Genomic DNA, 18,735 nt, shown 5'->3' with positions numbered 1-18,735 from the left:
AGATTTTTGATTACTGTTTCAATTTCCTTGCTGGTTATGAGTCTGTTCAGGTTTGCTATTTCTGCCTGTTTCAGTTTTGGCAGTTTGTACATCTCCATGAATACATCCATTTCTTCGAGATTGCCTATTTTGTTGGCATATAGTTGCTCCTGATATATTCTTATAATTGTATTTCTTCAGTGTTAGCTGTGATCTCTTTCATTCATGATTTTATTTATTTGGGCCCTTTCTCTTTTCTTTTTGATAAGTCTGGCCAGGGGTTTGTCAATCTTACTAATTCTTTCAAAGAACCATTTCCTAGTTGATCTGTTGATCTGTTCGACTGTTCTTTTGTTTTCTATTTCATTGATTTCTGCTCTCATCTTCATTAATTCTCTTCTCCTGCTGACTTTAGACTTTATCTGCTGTTCTTTCTCCAGCTCCTTTAGGTGTAAGGTTAGGTTGTGAATTTGCGACCTTTCTTGTTTCTTGAGAAAGGCTTGTATTGCTATATACTTCCTTCTTAGGACTGCCTTTACTGCATCCCAAAGATTTTGAACGGTTGTGTTTTCATTTTCATTTGTTTCCATGAATTTTTTTAATTCTTCTTTAATTTCCTGGTTGACCCATTCATTCCTTAGTAGGATGCTCTTTAACCTCCATGTATTTGAGTTCCTTACAAATTTCCTCTTGTGGTTGAGTTCAACTTTCAAAGCATTGTGGTCTGAAAATATGCAGGGAACAATCCAATTCTTTTGGTACTGATTGAGGCCTGATTTGCGACCCAGTATGTGGTCTGTTCTGGCGAATGTTCCATATGTACTTGAGAAGAATGTGTATTTTGTTGCTTTAGGATGGAATGCTCTGAATATGTCTATGAAGTCCATCTGGTCCAGTGTGTCATTCAAAGCCCTTGTTTCCTTGTTGATCTTCTGCTTAGGTGATCTGTCCATTGCAGTGAGTGGGGTGTTGAAGTCTCCTACTATTATTCTATTATTATCAATGTATTTCTTTAATTTTGTTATTAATTGGTTTATATAATTGGCTGCTCCCATGTTAGGGGCATAAATATTTACAATTGTTAGATCTTTTTGTTGGATAGACCCTTTAATTATGATATAGTATCCTTCCTTATCTCTTATTACAGTCTTTGGTTTAAAATCTAATTTGTCTGATATAAGGATTGCTACCCCAGCTTTCTTTTGATATCCGTTAGCATGATAAATGGTTTTCTACCCCCTCACTTTCAATCTGGAGGTGTCTTGGGGTCTAAAATGAGTCTCTTGGGGGTGCCTGGGTGGCTCAGTCAGTTAAGCGTCTGCTTTTGGCTCAGGTCATAATCCCAGGGTCCTGGGATCAAGCCCCACGTTGGGCTCCCTGCTCATCGGAGAGCCTGCTTCTCCCTCTCTCTCTGCCTGCTGCTCTGCCTACTTGTGCTCTCTCTCTCTCTCTCTGTCAAATAAATAAGTAAAATCTTTAAAAAAAATTTTTTTAAATAATAAAAATAAAACGAGTCTCTTGCAGACAGTATATGGATGGGTCTTGCTTTTTTATCTAATCTGATACCCTGTATCTTTTGATTGGGTTATTTAGCCCATTTATAGTCAGGGTAACTATTGAAAGATATGAATTTTGTGCCATTGTATTACCTATAAAGTCACTGTTTCTGTATATTGTCTTTATTCCTTTCTGGTCTATGTTACTTTTGGGCTCTCTTCACTTAAAGGATCCCCTTTAATATTTCTTGCAGGGCTGGTTTAGTAATCACAAAATCTTTTAGTTTCCGTTTGTCCTGGAAGCTTTTAATGTCTCCTATTTTGAATGACCTCTTTGCTGGATAAAGTATTCTTGGCTGTATATTTTTCTCATTTAGCACCCTGAATATATCATGCCAGTCCTTTCTGGTCTGCCAGGTCTCTGTGGATAGGTCTGCTGCCAGCCTAATGTTTCTACCCTTGTTGGTTACAGGCCTGTTGTCCTGAGCTGCTTTCTGGGTTTTCTCTTTGTCTCTGAGATTTGTAAGGTTCACTATTATATGTTGAGGTGTTGACCCTTTTTTATTGATTTTGAGGGGGGTTCTCTGTGCCTTCTGGACTTGAATGCCTGCTTCCTTTCCCAGATTAGGGATGTTACCAGCTATAATTTGCTCTAATATACCTTCTGCCCCTCTGTCTCTCTCTCTTTCCTCTTTTTCTGGGATCCCAATTATTCTAATATTGTTTCGCTTTATGGTATCACTTATCTGTCGATTTCTCCCCTCGTGATCCAGTAGTTGTTTATCTCTTTTTCTCATCTTCTTTATTCTCCATTAATTCTCTCTTCTGCCTCATTTATCCTAGGAGTTAGAGCCTCCATTTTTTATTGCATCTCTTTAATAGCCTTTTTTATTTCGACTTATGATTTTTAGTTCTTTTATTTCTCTAGAAAGGGATTCTCTAGTGTCTCCTGTGCTTTTTTTCAAGCCCAGCTAATATCTTTATAATCATTATTCTGAACTCTACTTCTGACATCTTACTTATATCCATACAGATTAGGTCCCTGGCAGTCAGTACTGCCTCTTGTTCTCTTTTTTGGGGTGAGTTTTTCTGTCTTGTCATTCTTCCAGAAAGTGGTCGCTTTTCTATTTGTAGAATTGCAGCAGTTCTTAGAGCGCCAGTTAAGTTGCAGGTGTTCAGAATGATTTGATAGCTATCTAGCTGAATTCCTGGGGCCAGATGAAAGTAACATCTCCTAATTCTCCACCATCTTGGACTCTCTCCCAGAACTAATTAAAATTCTTAAAAGGTGATGTGGATCACCATTTTACTTTTTAAAGAAACTGGGTTTTTTTACATGTAAAATAAAGTTATCAATTCAAATCTTGGTACATTTTATAAAAACAAGAGGTAATGTTGTAGTAAAACAGCAGGAGCTTTGTTAGGCAACATACTGTTTGTTTACTCTGTGCAATAAAATACTTTGTTCATACTACACTTACTCAACGTGACCTACAGTCACTACAGACATTTCATGAATTTTCATGGGACTCCCATAGACTTACTGTTGAGGTGGAGAGACATTTACAATCATAATGTGCCATGAAGACTTGAAAACATTACTTCTAGTAGGAGATAATGTTCATATTATTTGAATTGCTTTTAGGTACTGAATGGCTGAGTTACAAGGACTGAAAATGGAAAGCATTCTAAAAGCCCATGCACACTGTTTTTCACACCCTTCTTCAGAACACACTAAACCTTAAACTTGTTTGACACATTTCTCTTCATACACAGCAAGCAACAGCACCCGATCAAAGCCTGAGAAGTAATGCTGCTGTGTAAACACTGCAACTATTTCTGAAAAAAAGCATGAGACGTATACGCCAAAGCTGCCCAGTTCCATAATCTGTATCGCATGGATCACATGTGTGTGTGTATCCACATGTAAGAATGTATTAAGATGACAGTGAAGTCTAGTCACAGCAATTTACAGGCTTAGTATATTTTTTACACTTTGTTTGAAGGAAAATTTCAATATTTTACGGTCTTTTAGTAGATGTTACATACACTGCACTTTATGAAATCTGAAAGGTAATGAAATAACTTTTTTCCAACATTTTGGTAATAAAACAGTGTTTCCCCACATACTTGTACTTTCTGTCTACATGATCTGTTTGATCTGAGAACCACTAATCACAAAGACTGACTCAGTGGAATAACTAGAAAAATAATGAGGGCAAAGAAGATTACCAATTTGATGAACTCAACACAGATTTTGCATAAATTAGCAGATCAGGAGTTGCAACTCAGTCATGTAAAAAACTCCATTACCTGTTATTTTGGTGCTGTAGGTAGAATAGCATGTGGTAAAAAATGCGAAGTATTGGCTGGTTGGGTATCCTTGATGGAAAGTGCAATATCTGGTAGAATGGGAAGGAGCAACTGTGTCCTGACTGTAGGACTGCACATTATGTTCACTGCACTCTCATTTTCTTTTCTTTCTTTTTTTAAGATTTTATTTATTTGAGAGCTCACTCGCTCGCATGAGTGGTGGGGAGAAACAGAGGGGGAGGGAGAAGCAGACTCCCCACTGAGCAGGGAGCCCGATGCAGGGCTCTATCCCAGGACCCTGAGGTCATGACCTGAGCCGAAGGCAGATACTTAACTGACTGAGCCACCCAGGCGCCCCCCCCATTTTTTTTTTTTTAAGATTTTATTTATTTGAGAGCAAGAGAGAGTGCACTCTCATCTTCTGTATACACAATTCAGAGCTCTAAAGGAGTCTGGCTTTTACTTTTTTTTTTTTTTAAGAAAGGAAAAGATTAAAAAAAAGTCACAAAAGGAGATTGTAACTAGCCTTAACATGTACCTGTCAGTATTATGAATATTGTCATAAAAAGCTATCTATTAAAAATCAGAACAGAAACTTAATTTTTTTAATCTTAAGATGTGTAGAATGTTTCTAAGATATTAAAAATGATTCGAATCCATGCATAGTGTTAAGATCATTTTTCTAATTATTCCATTGAGTCAGTTTTTAAATCACCATTTTTATGTTTATTTTTTAAGTGTTTGATAATAAGTTGTAGTTCAATTGGAGAAAAAGTGTGTTTGCTTTTTGAAATCTCATTTATTAGTTGCTCTGTAAGCACAGTGCCTGTAGTTCTTGTTCTTGCCTCTTACCCATGTCCTCCATCTCTCCCTCCCCTACTCTTCACTTTCTCTCAGCAAACTTGGCTTTTGTGGAAATGGGCATACAATGTGAGGAAATTATGTGAGTTGGGAATTTCACTGTTCATTTTGGAGAAGAATTTTTTTTTTTTTTAAGATTTTATTTATTTGACAGAGAGAGAGAGCGAGAGAGGGAACACAAGCACAAGCAGGGGGAGTGGGAGAGGGAGAAGCAGGCTTCCCGCGGAGCAGGGAGCCCAATGTGGGGCTCCATCCCAGGACCCTGGGATCGCGACTTGAGCCGAAGGCAGACGCTTAACCACTGAGCCACCCAGGCGCCCCTGGGAGAAGAATTCTTTATAATTTTTTTAATTGCCATGGTAACTTTTTTCATAGTTAGATACTATGCAAAATATATCAACAAAGAACTTTTCTTCATCACTTAAGCAAATCAAACTTAAGTACCTGTTGATACCTTTTAGTGAAGTTGGACATCTTTTAAAGTAGGCTTTCTTCTAAAGTGATTGTGGAATAGACGGTTTTAAAATTTTGTGTGGTTCATTTGAAGAAGTTTTCAGGTAATAGGATATGCTTTTCTCTGTTAGAGAACTAGTGTTTAGGATTTCAATCTGGTGGGCAGAGTATTTGGCCACATGTAGTAATAACCTTCTGCAAAGATCATCGTATAGATGAATTTAGCAACCAGATTTTGGCAGTACCTACTCTCACATTCTTGTTACAGTGAGTGGTATTTGTTCAAGTTCCACAGCCACATCCATGCACTTACACTTTCTTTTTAACATACAATTCATCTAAGGAGGAACATGGCATAGCATGAGTATATACAAATGAATGTGATGCTTGGAGTTGTGTGGGGTTTTTTAAAGTTACTTAAAATATTTACTTCCCTGTATTACAGATCAGTGGTTTTCAAGTATGTGAAACAGAAGAATTATTTTTAAAATAAATTCCTAAAATAAGTAGAAATGTAATTAGAAGTTCTGAGTGAAGCAGGGCTGGTAAGGGTTTAGAGCCAAATCCTCTAGTGTTTCTTTGAACATAGTTTTGAAAAGCCTAATATTTAGAGGACCATAATAAACATATTGAAATGTGAGTATTATCTAGCTAAATGGGACAGATTTTCTTGTGAGGGAAAAATCAAGGTTTTTCTTATCTTTTAGACTTGAAGGTACTAAATATCTGCTCTAAAGATAAAATAATCATTGTGGGTTATCATTATGGATACATAATGGTGGATTGGGTGCCAGAGGACCTAGGTTCTGATCCCAGAACAAGTTATTTAACATTCTGGGCTTCAGTTTTCTCATCTCGAAAGTGAAGCAGTTGAACTAGAATTAGAAGAGATTTTAGAGATAATCTATTAATAGTCTGGTAATCAACTATTAAGTCCACTTAACTCTGTGGAAAACCCTCTCAGACCATACAACTTTAGTAGTTTTAATATCTTTTTTTTTTTTTAAGTAATCTGTATGCCCAAGTGGGGCTCGAACTCATGACCCTGAGATCAAGAGTTGCACGCTCTACCACTGAGTCAGCCAGATGTCTCAGTAGTCTTATTATCTTTATGTTGACTTGAGTCACAGTATTTGGTTCTCCCCTTTCTTCATAAATGTCAAAAGGAAACATGAATATGATCTTTATTTCTTATAGGTTCAGCATGCACTGAAAAAATCTGAGAAGGCTTTGGATACCCTAAACAAAGCCATTGTCATTGATCCCAAGAACCCTCTATGCAAATTTCACAGAGCCTCAGTTTTATTTGCAAATGAAAAATATAAGGTAAGATACGTATTTTAATGGTTTTCAGCATTTTATTGCTTAAGTTTTGCCCCTTCTTTTAATAGACCAAAAGTTATTTATACTTTTTCATCTCTAATAGTTTATTTTTCCCATTTTCAGAAGCTATTCATTTTCTTTTGTGATTTTATTTCTTTATGAAATACTGATAGGTAGGATGGGTTGTATGGATATTTAGGAATATGTGTTATTCCTTATAAGGATTCCATATATAGAAAGACAGTTTTTCCATCAGGGAGTTATCTTAAAGGTAAGACCTAAACCATCCTCTTAGGACCAAAATATCTGAACAGGTGGCAAATGAATGTGTGTGCATTATTCAACAGATATTTACTGAGTACCTATTGCATGTCAGGGACTAGGAATATAGTGGCAAGCAAAGCAAAGCAATCACATTTCCTGCCTTTAGTACCCTTTTAGAGGGGCAACAGACATTAATCAAATAAGGACAAAAATAATACATGTTGAGTACATAAAGGAAAAGTATAGTGAGTTATGAAAGCTTATAACAAGGATACTTGGTTTAGTATGATGTTTTTCTCTCTTCTCACACTGTTTTCCAAATTGTAGAGCTGTAGCATGAAAAAAAGCTGAGAAAATAAGATAAGGAAAATTGAGAAAGAAAAAAGAGGCATAAAGTGACAATGGGATCTTTGTCATCATTTAGTCAATCATAAACCATGAATCCAAAGTTTTGATTTAAAGTTCAGGTTACTTTTTTAATAAATTTAGGCTCTTCCTAAAAAGAGTAAAAGTTACCAAGCAAACAAAAAAAAACCCCTCCAAAATTTAAGTGCACAGAATATGTTGGACCTAATAATCCATTTCAGTAGCCTCCCTAGAAATCAGTTCTTCCAGTACACATTGACATTTGCTGAAATTGAAAAATACAAAACCAATGATAAACTCTTAATATTTCCAGACTAATAAAGATACATAAAATCAACCATCTGATTTATTCTTTGTCATTTATTCAGTGATTCCCCTAATCTCACTCTTTTTCTTTATCAAGAGGTGGATGTCTAGTCCTACTGTTTTTGTTCTTCTATAAAAGAAACACTTTACAACTTTTAACTTGCTCTTTGAGGTACTATAATTATAATTCATCATTTGTTTTCATGTTTTTGCTTCATTGCATCTCTTTACATTTGTGGTCAGATTCTTCAATTGAAGGATTTTATTCAATTTATTATTCTCAAAGCCATTTTAATATCAACACACCCACGAAGTATGCCGTATAAATCAGCCCTGTTCTTGGTTCAAGAAGCCCAAATTCTAATCTGACCCATTGTTGAAGCTATAATGGTCACAGCCATTTTTGACTACCAGCTTAGGGTTTGGCTAAATTGTAAGGCCTACTTTGATGCACGGGTACATCCAGTATGCCTCTATTAAAATAAAAAGGGATATGAGGAAAAAGTTACTGATTACTTCTGAAATGTCTTGGCTTGAAAAATGAAAAGCAAATGGTGGCAACATCTCTGTGGCAAAAGCCTTCTAAATACCATCCTATTTAATGAGCTGCATTGATATCAGGTAAGTCTTAAGTCTTTAAGGCAAAAGTGAGAACTCTGATACTGTGTTAGTCAGTGTTTCTCAATGAGTCTTTGTAATTAGATTATTGAGGTGGGGGGGTATAATAAATGAAATTTTTATAATTACAACATGCAGTTATAGAAAGAAAACCTATCCATTCTGAACTGTGTGTGGTGAGCAGTGAAGGATTGGGGTGCATTGTCCTGATTAAGATTTCTTTAAAACAGTGGTTCTCAAAGTATGGCCTGGGCACTTCTGGGGGCCCCCAAAAATCCTTTCAAGGAGTCTACAAGATCAAAACTATTTTCATAATAATATTTAGATGTTATTTGCCTTTTTCACTTTTATCATCTCACCAATGTACAGTGGAATTTTCCAAAAGCTACATGACAGATTGAATGCAGAAGCAGATAAGAGAGTCCACCTGTTTTCTTTTAACCAGAGATTTGCAAAAATGTTAAGCAGTACCGCTATTCTTACTGACTTAATTGTTCTGAAAAAGTTATTTTTCATTAAAAAAATATTATCTATGTTAACATGTGATGGTTTGGTGTTGTTACTTTTAAATTCATGGATAAATATTTTTAAAACCTTCACATTTTAATTTCTGATATAGTAAGTATTGATAGCTATAATCCACATTAACAAAAACTCTTTGGGTTCCTCAATAAGCTTTAAGAGTGTAAAGAAGTCTGGAGACCCAACAAGTGTAAAAATTGCTTTTTTGCAATATTAAAATCAGTCTCAGATTTCTTCGTTGTGGTACAGGCTTTTTCAGTCCCTGTCAGTAACATTTGACAGGTGTTAACAGTGATTGTAAGTAAGTAATATCCATGACCACAGATCTTTTATCTTGATTCTTTATTCCATGTATATTTTACAATACTTAATAGTATGGAAGGAATAGAGAACAGTCTACCTCGTAGAATTATCATATGTAATAAGTCTTCCATTCATAGACTAGCAGATGTGATTCTCAGACCCATTCAGCCCAGCAGTACTTTGAGTTTATTTCTCTTGGGCTGCCAGCAATTAGGAAGACAATGAAGTGTTAAGGATGCACCAGAGCCCCTTACATACTTGTGTAAAAAACACAGCACTTGAAACAAATACACCAAGAAAGTGTGTGTGTGTGTGTTTGCCTTTACTCTTTTTTATTCCTTTTTATTATAGAAAATTTCAAACATCACTATACTGTGATAATGAGTCCATGGAACCTACCACCCAGCTATTTTCATACTACTTCCCACAAAAACATTTTATGTAAATTTTTTTTTTTTTTTTAAGATTTTATTTATTTATTTGAGACAGAGAGAATGAGAGACAGAGAGCATGAGAGGGAGGAGGGTCAGAGGGAGAAGCAGACTCCCTGCCGAGCAGGGAGCCCGATGCGGGACTCGATCCCGGGACTCCAGGATCATGACCTGAGCCGAAGGCAGTCGCTTAACCAACTGAGCCACCAGGCGCCCCTGTGTAAATCTTTTATTTTAGATAATGCCTATAAAAAATTTACAAAAGCCAGGAAATTACATTTGGCCTTAGGTTAAGGGAGGGTCAGGTAGGAATGTATTAAACTTTTTTAGAACTGTGAAATAAGATTGGTTCCTTATTCTTTATACCCTTCTTAGAGAAATAATACTAAAGTCTTATACCAATCAATGAATAAATCCCCTTTTGTTACCCAAATGCTATAATCCTCTGATACCTTTACTAGCCCACTCTCTTTGATCACTGCTTTATTCCTTATATCTTTGTGGGGGCTTTTTATGAAAGTAATAGGCTTGTTACCCAAAAATTCAAATAATATGAAACTATAAGAAAATACGAAGTTGAATGTGCCTCATAAGGGGACCCTCCAGGGAGGAGCATTGTTAACAACTCAGAACATACTTCTTTAGATCTTTTTCTCATTATTTATATATTTTTAATTGTACCTAACAGTAGACTTACCCTGTTGTGGTAGGCAGGGTAATGACCCCTCAAGGATGTCCATGCCCTAATCCTGAGCACCTGTGAATGTGTTACCTTACGCAGCAGAAGAAACTTTACAGATGTGATTAAGGATATGGACCTTGAGTTGGGGCGAGTATCCTGCATTATTCAGGCGGTGCTAGTCTAATCACATGAATCTTAAAAGTGGAGGATCTTTCCCAGCTGTAGTCAGAAGCAGCATGAGAAGGACTCAACCAGCCTTTGTAGCCTTTGAAGATGGAGGAAGAAGGCTACAAGCCCAAAAATGTGGGCAGCCTCTAGATGCCAAGAAAGGCAGGGAAACAGATACCCTGCACAAAGGAAGGGACCTTGATTTTAGCCCAGTGAGACTCATATTGGACTTCTAATGCACAGACTATAAGATAAAAAAATTTGTCTTAAGCCATCAAAATTGTGGTAATTTGTTATGACAGAATAGGAAACTAATGCAACTACACATACTGTTCTATAATTTGTTTCTTTTCACTTTAACACTCCTGTGGATAGTTGATACTTACCTTTTTTTCTTTTTTAACCTAACTTACATTGGATTTTGTTTTACTACAAAGAGGTATAGAGAAGAAAAGTAGATAACCTCTGTGGACATTAAAGAGAAATAAAATATAATATTTATGTTAGAAAATTCAAAAAATAGAGAAAGCTACCAAGGAAAAAATAGAAGGTCCCTGCTCCCCTTTTACCTCAGTCATCCCCTTCCCAAAGGTAAGCCATTTATATGGGGCATATATGTATTGATTTCTGCCAGAAAAAAAGAAAAATTTATATGCTCACATAAATATAAAATATTTGTGGGAATACCCACATAATTATTGGTATATGTGTGGCATATATGTTTTGTTACGAAAGAAATAGTATTGCACGTACTCTTTTGCATCTCGCTTTTGCTTCTTTTCTTTTAACATATGGTTGAGCACCTATAAATCTAGTGTTGCATAGAGAATGGACCACAATTTATTTAACTAGACTATGATTAGACACATCTTGATTGCTTCTAGTGATTTGCAGTAGCATGTTGGGTCGAATGTTCTTATAAAGATGATTTAGTGAATTTTTTTTAATATATCCCTGAGATAAATTCCTAGCAGCGGGATTGCTGAATCAATGGTGCAGTTTTTAACTTAATAGATAATGCTAAATTGTCCTCATAAACAGGTTGCATCAGTTTACAATTCCACCTTCAGTAATGAGAATGCCTGATTCCTCTCTCTCATAGTAACTTTATGCAACATCAATTTATTTTTATTTTTGTCCATTTGCTAGGTGAAAAGTGGACAATATCTCATTTGGGGAACCAGTTTTATTTTTGATCATGTCTTTTAAATAAAAATCTATTTCTCTATCTTTTCTCTCAATTTCCCAAACCCTTTTGCAAGGGTCAGAAGATTTCTAGACAGTTTTGACTTAATTCAGAGGGTTAAATTTTAGACTCTTCATCATGAGTTAAAATGGCAGGTTGGTAGTCAAAGCTTAGTGTTTGCATCAGGGAGACGGTATATTAACAGAACTTCAGAATTATTTTATTCTGCAACTTAGTTTTCAAAACTCTTTCACACACAGTGTAATGGAGTATTGTTATTTTAAATAAAATGGTGACCAAAGCAAGCATTGTCACCCGCATGTCTGTGTGTTCTCCATGTACTCTGGTGAATTCCTGCCATTTCTTAGTTCCTGTTGTCTTAAGTATTTTCATGCATTTTATTTTCACAACAAGAATTAACGCAATAGGGAAGTGCATTAATTAAGATCTAGTATAAGCTTTAGTTAAGATGATTTGGGAAATCAAATAAAAACACTTGCTTAGTTAGAACTTTGTAAAATTTTGCTACTCTGTTTTTCTTTGCTTTTTTCAGTCTGCTTTACAAGAACTTGAAGAATTGAAACAAATTGTTCCCAAAGAATCCCTCGTTTACTTCTTAATAGGAAAGGTAAAGATTTGGGCCATGGTCCTAAACTGTGACTTTCATAACAAATACTAACTTCTGAAGAAGAAATATAATACATATTGTGCAACATCTACTGAGCAAATTCAACTAGAGCTCTGAACTAAATGCTCTGGGAATAAAGAATGGATTTAGTTAAAACATTTAAGAAGATGATATCCTGATGAAGGAGCAAGAACATACACACCATAATCCTAAACATACTATGGTTCTGGAAGTATATTAGCACTTGCAGCCAATGGCAGTCATGAGTTCGTTACTGAGACTACATCTTGGAAAGCTCTTAGCTTCCAATTATCAACAAAATATGTAGGCATCCCCCAAAAGAAAAAAATTAATGCTCTGTGTAGTCTTAATTAGAAGAACTGGCTTCCAAGATTTCCAAGACCAGACTAGTCAAGACTTTACAGACTTGGCCCATAGATGCCAACTGGTGAAGGTAGCTGGGAACAGTGGACAGGTGTTAAGAGTTGATATAATAGCCTTTAAAAATCAGTGTACATAATGCTAATCAAGCAGCTTGTAGTTCATTTCTTTCAGTTGTCATTGATCCAGTCAAAGTATGATTTATTGGAAGCTCACTATCAGAGAGACAGAGGCAAGGAATTCTGAAAATATCTGAATATATTAGAAGGAACTCAGAAGTTAACTCTGAGTTTTTCTATAGGATGAAAGTGGCCTACTCATCAGAATGGGTTTATAGCATGTAAATCAGAAGCCTATTTAAATTATTAATGTATAGGATTTTATAATTGAAACTCACAACTTAATGAAAAATGTAGTGCTGCTGTTTATTTTTAGGTTTACAAGAAGTTAGGTCAAACACACCTCGCCCTGATGAATTTCTCTTGGGCTATGGATTTAGATCCTAAAGGAGCCAATAACCAGATTAAAGAGGCAATTGATAAACGCTACCTTCCAGATGATGAGGAGCCAATAACCCAAGAAGAACAGATCAGTGAGTATCATCCATAAGAATCAGGTTTGTATGTGTATCAAACCAGAGAGCTAATAAAACATCACCTCAGAGTTAGGCAAAGGGGAACAGATATTTCTTAATGACACAGAATAAACATGGAAATTTTCTTGACTATTGAATATTCAGAAAGCTACCTTTTGCATAAGGATTTGTGGGCTGCTTTTAAATTTTTTTTTTAACCATGGTGTATTCTTTATACCAAATGGAATTTTAGAGAAATTAAATAGGGCAATATATTAACAAAGTGCATGTGGAGTCAGGTAACTACTCTCCGTTTTGGATCTAAATTGCTGTGACTTTGACAAATCCATTGCAGATTTTTACCAGGACATTAATTTAAATACGTAACTAATGCCTGCCTTACCTGCTTCATAGGAATGCGGGGTGGGATGGAAGGGATGATAGATGTGACAATATGTTGAAGACATTATAAGTGCTAAGTGAATGAAGAATAAATTTGTGCACTTTTTTTTTTAAAGATTTTATTTATTTATTTGAGACAGAGAGAATGAGAGAGAGAGAGCATGAGAGGGGGGAGGGTCAGAGGGAGAAGCAGACTCCCTGCCGAGCAGGGAGCCCGATGCGGGACTCGATCCCGGGACTCCAGGATCATGACCTGAGCCGAAGGCAGTCGCTTAACCAACTGAGCCACCCAGGCGCCCTTTGTGCACATTTTAAAGTATTGATGAAAAGTATTGACAGATCTGTAGTAATGATTATTCAAGTTCTCTGAAGCTCTGGCAAATTCAAAATCTAAAAATACGACTAATGTATATAAATTGAAGGGTCAAGAAAAGAGGAGGGAACAAAGAAGTAGTTTAAGGCAGTAGTAAATACTCTATCCCTAAATTGAGTGTATATCTTTTTTTTTAAAAGTTTTTTTGTTTTAGAGGGCACGCAAGTGGGGGGAGGGGCAGAGGGAGAGAATCTTCAAGCAGACTCCCTGCTGAGCATGGACCCCACATGGGGCTCTGTCCCAGGAACCATGAGATCATGACCTGAGTTGAAACCAAGAGTCAGATGCTCAACTGACTGAGGCACTCTAACTTGAGTGTATATCTTAACATAACTAGTGAGAACATAACTAGTTTGAACGAAGTCCTTTTTTAAGATTTATTTATTTGTTAGACAGGGGGCGGGGCAGGGGCAGAGGAAGAGAGAGAATCTTAAGCAAACTCCGCACCTAGCATGGAGCTGGATGCGGGGCTCGATCTCACAACCCTGAGATCATGACCTGAACTGAAACCAAGAGTGGGTTGCTCAACCAACTGTGCCACCCAGGCACCCCTAATAGTATTTTTTAATAATAAGAGAATTGAGAAACTTCTGTTGAGAGGAACTAAGATACCTTTGTTCCAGAAAACTTGGCAAAAGGCTTTAATTAAAATCATAATTCCTATAATCCCAATAACCTTTTTTAAACTGAAGGTATATTTTATATTTCTGTGGACTAGCAGGGACTGTTCCCAAAGTAGTAGAGTCAACAGTTGGAGGGAATGTCAGTCTTTTTTTAATGTCTCGGAAAACTAGCTCTAACTCCTAGGGCAGGAATAAGGAATTCATTAGGGAGAGGCAGCTTTAATAGTTAACTTTTTTTTTTTTTAAGATTTATTTATTTATTTATTTGACAGAGAGAGACATAGCGAGAGAGGGGACACAAGCAGGGGGAGTGGGAGAGGGAGAAGCAGGCTTCCCGCGGAGCAGGGAGCCCGATGCGGGGCTTGATCCTGGCCTGAGCTGAAGGCAGACGCTTAACGGCTGAGCCACCCAGGCGTCCCAGTAGTTAAAACGCTTAAAGGTTTAATGCAATGAACTAATCTTCTCAGACAAGCTGTAAAATAAAGAACCTGAATTGCATTTTATTGAAGGATATCAGGATTTTTAAGGGCCTTAATTTAAGATCTCATCTCTCTGCATAGAATAGTTTTCCTTATTTCCTTAACCAACAAGAAATATTTGTCAGACGCCTTACTGTAGACTTTTCTTTTTATTTTTTTAAAGTGGGAACAGATGAATCCCAGGAGAGCAGCATGACAGATGCAGACGACACACAACTTCATGCAGCTGAAAGTGATGAATTTTAACTTCTGGAAATCAGACTTTTGCAACTGGATGTGTGACTAGTGCTGACATGTTTCTTGTCCCTCCATATACTGAGTCTTCACTCTTGAGCCGGCAGTGTCGTCATCCATCCCTTATACTATGAGAGTGCCACTTTCATTGGACCCTGACTGTACACAGAATGAAAGGCAGTGCAATATTTAGCTGCTAACAAGACTGGCTCTTTCACCAGTATGAATGACAATTTAGGGGGTAGGATGGGGAACTTTCTTTTCTTTTTTTTTTTCTTTAATCTCCCTTTGTTGGAAAGCTATCATGGAAGGAAGAGTTATGTTTTATCTTGAAGGAACCGTTAGATATGGAAAATAGTGATGAACCAGAATTTCTTGGTTGTTTTTCCAAAAATTTGTTTTTATTTGGTTCTGTTCCTGATTAACAGAGTGACTGACCTTCATTTCTAGGTTCTTCAAGAATGGTGTTAGCAAGTGCCAGATGGAACAATAAAAAGACATTGCCTATAACAGAGTAACTTGATTGCCAAGGAATGTAAATTACCTTAAACTTGCAGTGTCTCCCATAAGCAAATGTAATGGGCACATTGGGACTCATGTGTAGGAATCAAATATCCCTCCATACAGTGTACACTTATTCTTGGCAAGAATGCTTTAATGTCTAACCAAGAATTTTAATTTATTCATCTTGCTTCAAAGTGTTGATCATTGTCTTGGTATTGCAAACTTTAAAGTTGTCCCTTTATCATATTGCCTCTTCTCTTTGAGCTCTGTGGGATCACCTTTAACATTCAGAGATGGTAGAGTGTTTGCCCACTGAAAAGCCAAAACAAGGCCTTTTACCATTTAAGTTCACCGTAAGAATCAAAATGAGAACACTAAAGTGGAGAGACCTAAGAGATCATGATAGCGAAAGCCTTAATACAATCAAAATTGTACCTTGAATCTATATTTGTTCAAGAAAGTATCCCTTTGACTTTTCTAAGTGTTTAAGCAGGGTGCAAGAATGTGTAGTTACCTTTGGTTGAGGTCATTTCCATTCTTTTCGGCTCTCTGCTTCAAATTATTTTCAGTAGTGTGAGTCACCAAAATGTTTACCAAGAGTGATTGGGTTTAAGATACTAGAAATTTTTAGCTGCAAAAAACCCCCCATTCTTATGAAGGAGATGAGTTCTCTCCTGATTTTCTCATAATATAAGTTGGTGTCTTCGAGGAATGGCCACAATTTTAAAGATCTAATTATGCGTAATAAAATGGGAATTATTGGAATTTCACAGTAACAGATTTAAAGTCTTAAATTGTGTATCTCCTTTATTGTAATGTATTGAAATTTTTAGAGAAACTTTAGTTGTTAACATTTTTTTAAGTGCCAATGTCAGAATATAACAAATTATAGTTTCTTATGAATGACAGGCCTACGGTTATTATTTTGGATTATTTGATGAAGGACAAATTTATCTACTGGTTACCTGTACTTGTTAGTCAAGTTGTGAAAACAAGGTGGATTACAGAAGATGTGAACAAAATTTTAACCTGTAGACTCAGTAACTTCCTATCATTTACTGTTAATCTGCTCATTTGAACGTGGACCATCATAAATTAATTCAAGTCAGAGTCTTAGATTAGGTATTGGGTGCCAGAGAGGTATTTAACCAAATTTCCTACCTAAATCTATGTAATAATATGTGCTGCTTAAAGAAATAATTTATAAGAAAAAGGAAAGGTTGGGAGTAAGTGAGTATCATTAAAAATTCCCAAAGGCTAGCACTTGGATTCTAACAAATATTCTCTTTTATTCATTAGTTCTGTAATATTTAATCTTATATTCCTTTATTTTTTAATTGGCACATCATAAGCTACATGACAGTATCAAGTACAGAATTTCATAGAAAGCTTCAGCCTGAGCTCCGTTCCAAAGCCTGGAGGAAGCTAAGCTCAGAACATAATTTGCTGATGTATAATTATCTTTTGTAGTAGGAATTTATGTCCCGTGCCAGAGCTGAGAGCCTTTCTGGTACTAATTTTGAGACCAAGGATAAAAGGATAGTGTGGAAGGCACACCATGGCAATGGCTGCCTATGGGACACTCAGCCCAAGCTTAGTCTGATGGCATTTTCCTCATACCTACTTTCAAAATGTTTAGGTATTTGAAGCCTTATTCCCACCTAGTAACTGTTTCTGGCTTGCTTGCTTGCCTTTCTTTTTTTTTTTTTTTTTGCCTGGAATGAGGATCAAACAACCAGAAAAGGACATATATTTTGATCAAGCAAAATGTTTGTTTGAAATTTCAGTAGTTACTTTGAAGGAAACTTAAAATACTAGGAACTTTATTAGTCTCTTTAAGCTTTTCACACACATACATATATGTGTACACACACACGCTTTTGTTCAGAAGTTACGTTGTGGCATTGAATATTTTTCCCCCTTGGAAATGGTTCCTAACTCTAGGATTTTAGAAGGTTGGAAATATTTTTTCAAGCGAACAATGGTACTCAAAATAATGAAAGGTGGTCCCTACTTTTTCTGTATTTCATCATTTTAAAATTTTTGGTTTTTTCCAAGAACTGCAAGTTACATTTGAACCATGCTGCTGTTGTACCTTAAACAAAAACTCAGTGATAACCAGTATTTAGTCTATTAAAAATGCTCTTTTTGAAGAAAAAAGTTTGGAAGTCTCTGATTAGCCAGACTGTAGTATGGGTCTTCACTGAGAAATATGGTGACCCGTTTTCTTTGTGAAAACCTGGGAAAACACAAGTGTGGGTGTGATGTGTGTGTTCTATTTGCATTGAAACAATGTAATTTTGTGTCTTTTTTTTTTGCTTTTCCTGACTTATTTCAGAAATTGTACAGTCCTTGGGGGGGGAGAAAGCCTTTTCTGTTAATATATTTGCATTCATTAAAGGATACGAAAAATCCAAATAAATTACTTTTGAAAGCAATTTATAATTGTTGAAGCTACATCACAGCTGTGCCATCTGTATTTTTATAGTAAGGCACAGCAAAATAGTGAGAAGTTAACAGTTTTACAGTCCACAGAAGTCTAGGGCAGTGTTTCTCTAAATTTTTTTTAAACTTAGAACCCTCTTCTAATACATATATATACTTTTTTTAAAACTCACATCCTTTTTTAGTATTATTTGGAATTTCCAAAATAAATATTGTGACAAAAATGTAATTTTTAGAATATATTTTTTTCAACCTACAGAAGCCCCTTGGCAGCAGCTGTTTGCAAGTCACCTGCTTATTCTTTAATCATATGATTTCTGAAATTTATTTAAAAGGGACACAAAGCTTTTTTGTTCCAATTAGAATCTTCTAAAAATCAAGAAAAAAATTTTTTTTTTTTTTTTTTTTTAGATTTTATTACTAATTTGTCAAAGAGAGAGAGCACAAGCAGGGGGAGTGGGAGAGGGAGAAGCAGGCTCCCCACTGAGCAGGGAGCCCGATGCGGGGCTCGACCCCAGGACCCTGGGATCATGACCTGAGCCGAAGGAAGACGCTTCACCGACTAAGCCACCCAGGTGCCCCAAGAAAGAAAATTCTGAGAGAAGTAGAATATAGAAACTAAATTTTACCCTGGCCTGGTTATCTTGGATAAAGTATAGAGAGCTGAATGGTTTTGTTCCGACTTGAAGAAGGGGTAGCAATAGAGAAAACACATGAAGTGGGGGATGAGTTGGGCAGATCAGTGGGAACGACAGGCTTCATAATCCTCCCTAGGACTTGCCATTTACTGTCAGTTGCACAGGGATAACTAGTAGAAGTGC

General features: G+C 36.3%; 1 protein-coding gene across 7 annotated transcripts in view; it reads left to right on the top strand.

The window, feature by feature from the left end:
• CDC27 (cell division cycle 27) overlaps nt 1-17,518 on the top strand; it is a 75,709-nt gene extending 58,191 nt beyond the window's left edge. For 4 of the 7 annotated variants that reach the window (XM_035030400.1, XM_035030399.1, XM_035030398.1 and 1 more), the window contains exons 16-19: nt 6,300-6,428; nt 11,825-11,899; nt 12,716-12,872; nt 14,895-17,518. In XM_035030400.1, coding sequence (XP_034886291.1) covers nt 6,300-6,428; nt 11,825-11,899; nt 12,716-12,872; nt 14,895-14,977 — 444 coding nt within the window. In that variant the 3' untranslated portion in view covers nt 14,978-17,518. The remainder of the gene's footprint in view (nt 1-6,299; nt 6,429-11,824; nt 11,900-12,715; nt 12,873-14,894) is intronic. The other 3 variants (XM_035030403.1, XM_035030402.1, XM_035030401.1) reach the window with 1 other exon arrangement.
• The last annotated feature ends 1,217 nt before the right edge of the window (nt 17,519-18,735 follow it).

This window comes from Mirounga leonina, unplaced genomic scaffold (genome assembly GCF_011800145.1).
Source record: "Mirounga leonina isolate KUSES-001 unplaced genomic scaffold, KU_Mleo_1.0 Mir_364, whole genome shotgun sequence".
NCBI classification, from domain to species: domain Eukaryota; kingdom Metazoa; phylum Chordata; class Mammalia; order Carnivora; family Phocidae; genus Mirounga; species Mirounga leonina.
Note: the sequence above shows the minus strand (reverse complement) of the source record. Positions and strands in the feature narration are given on the sequence as shown.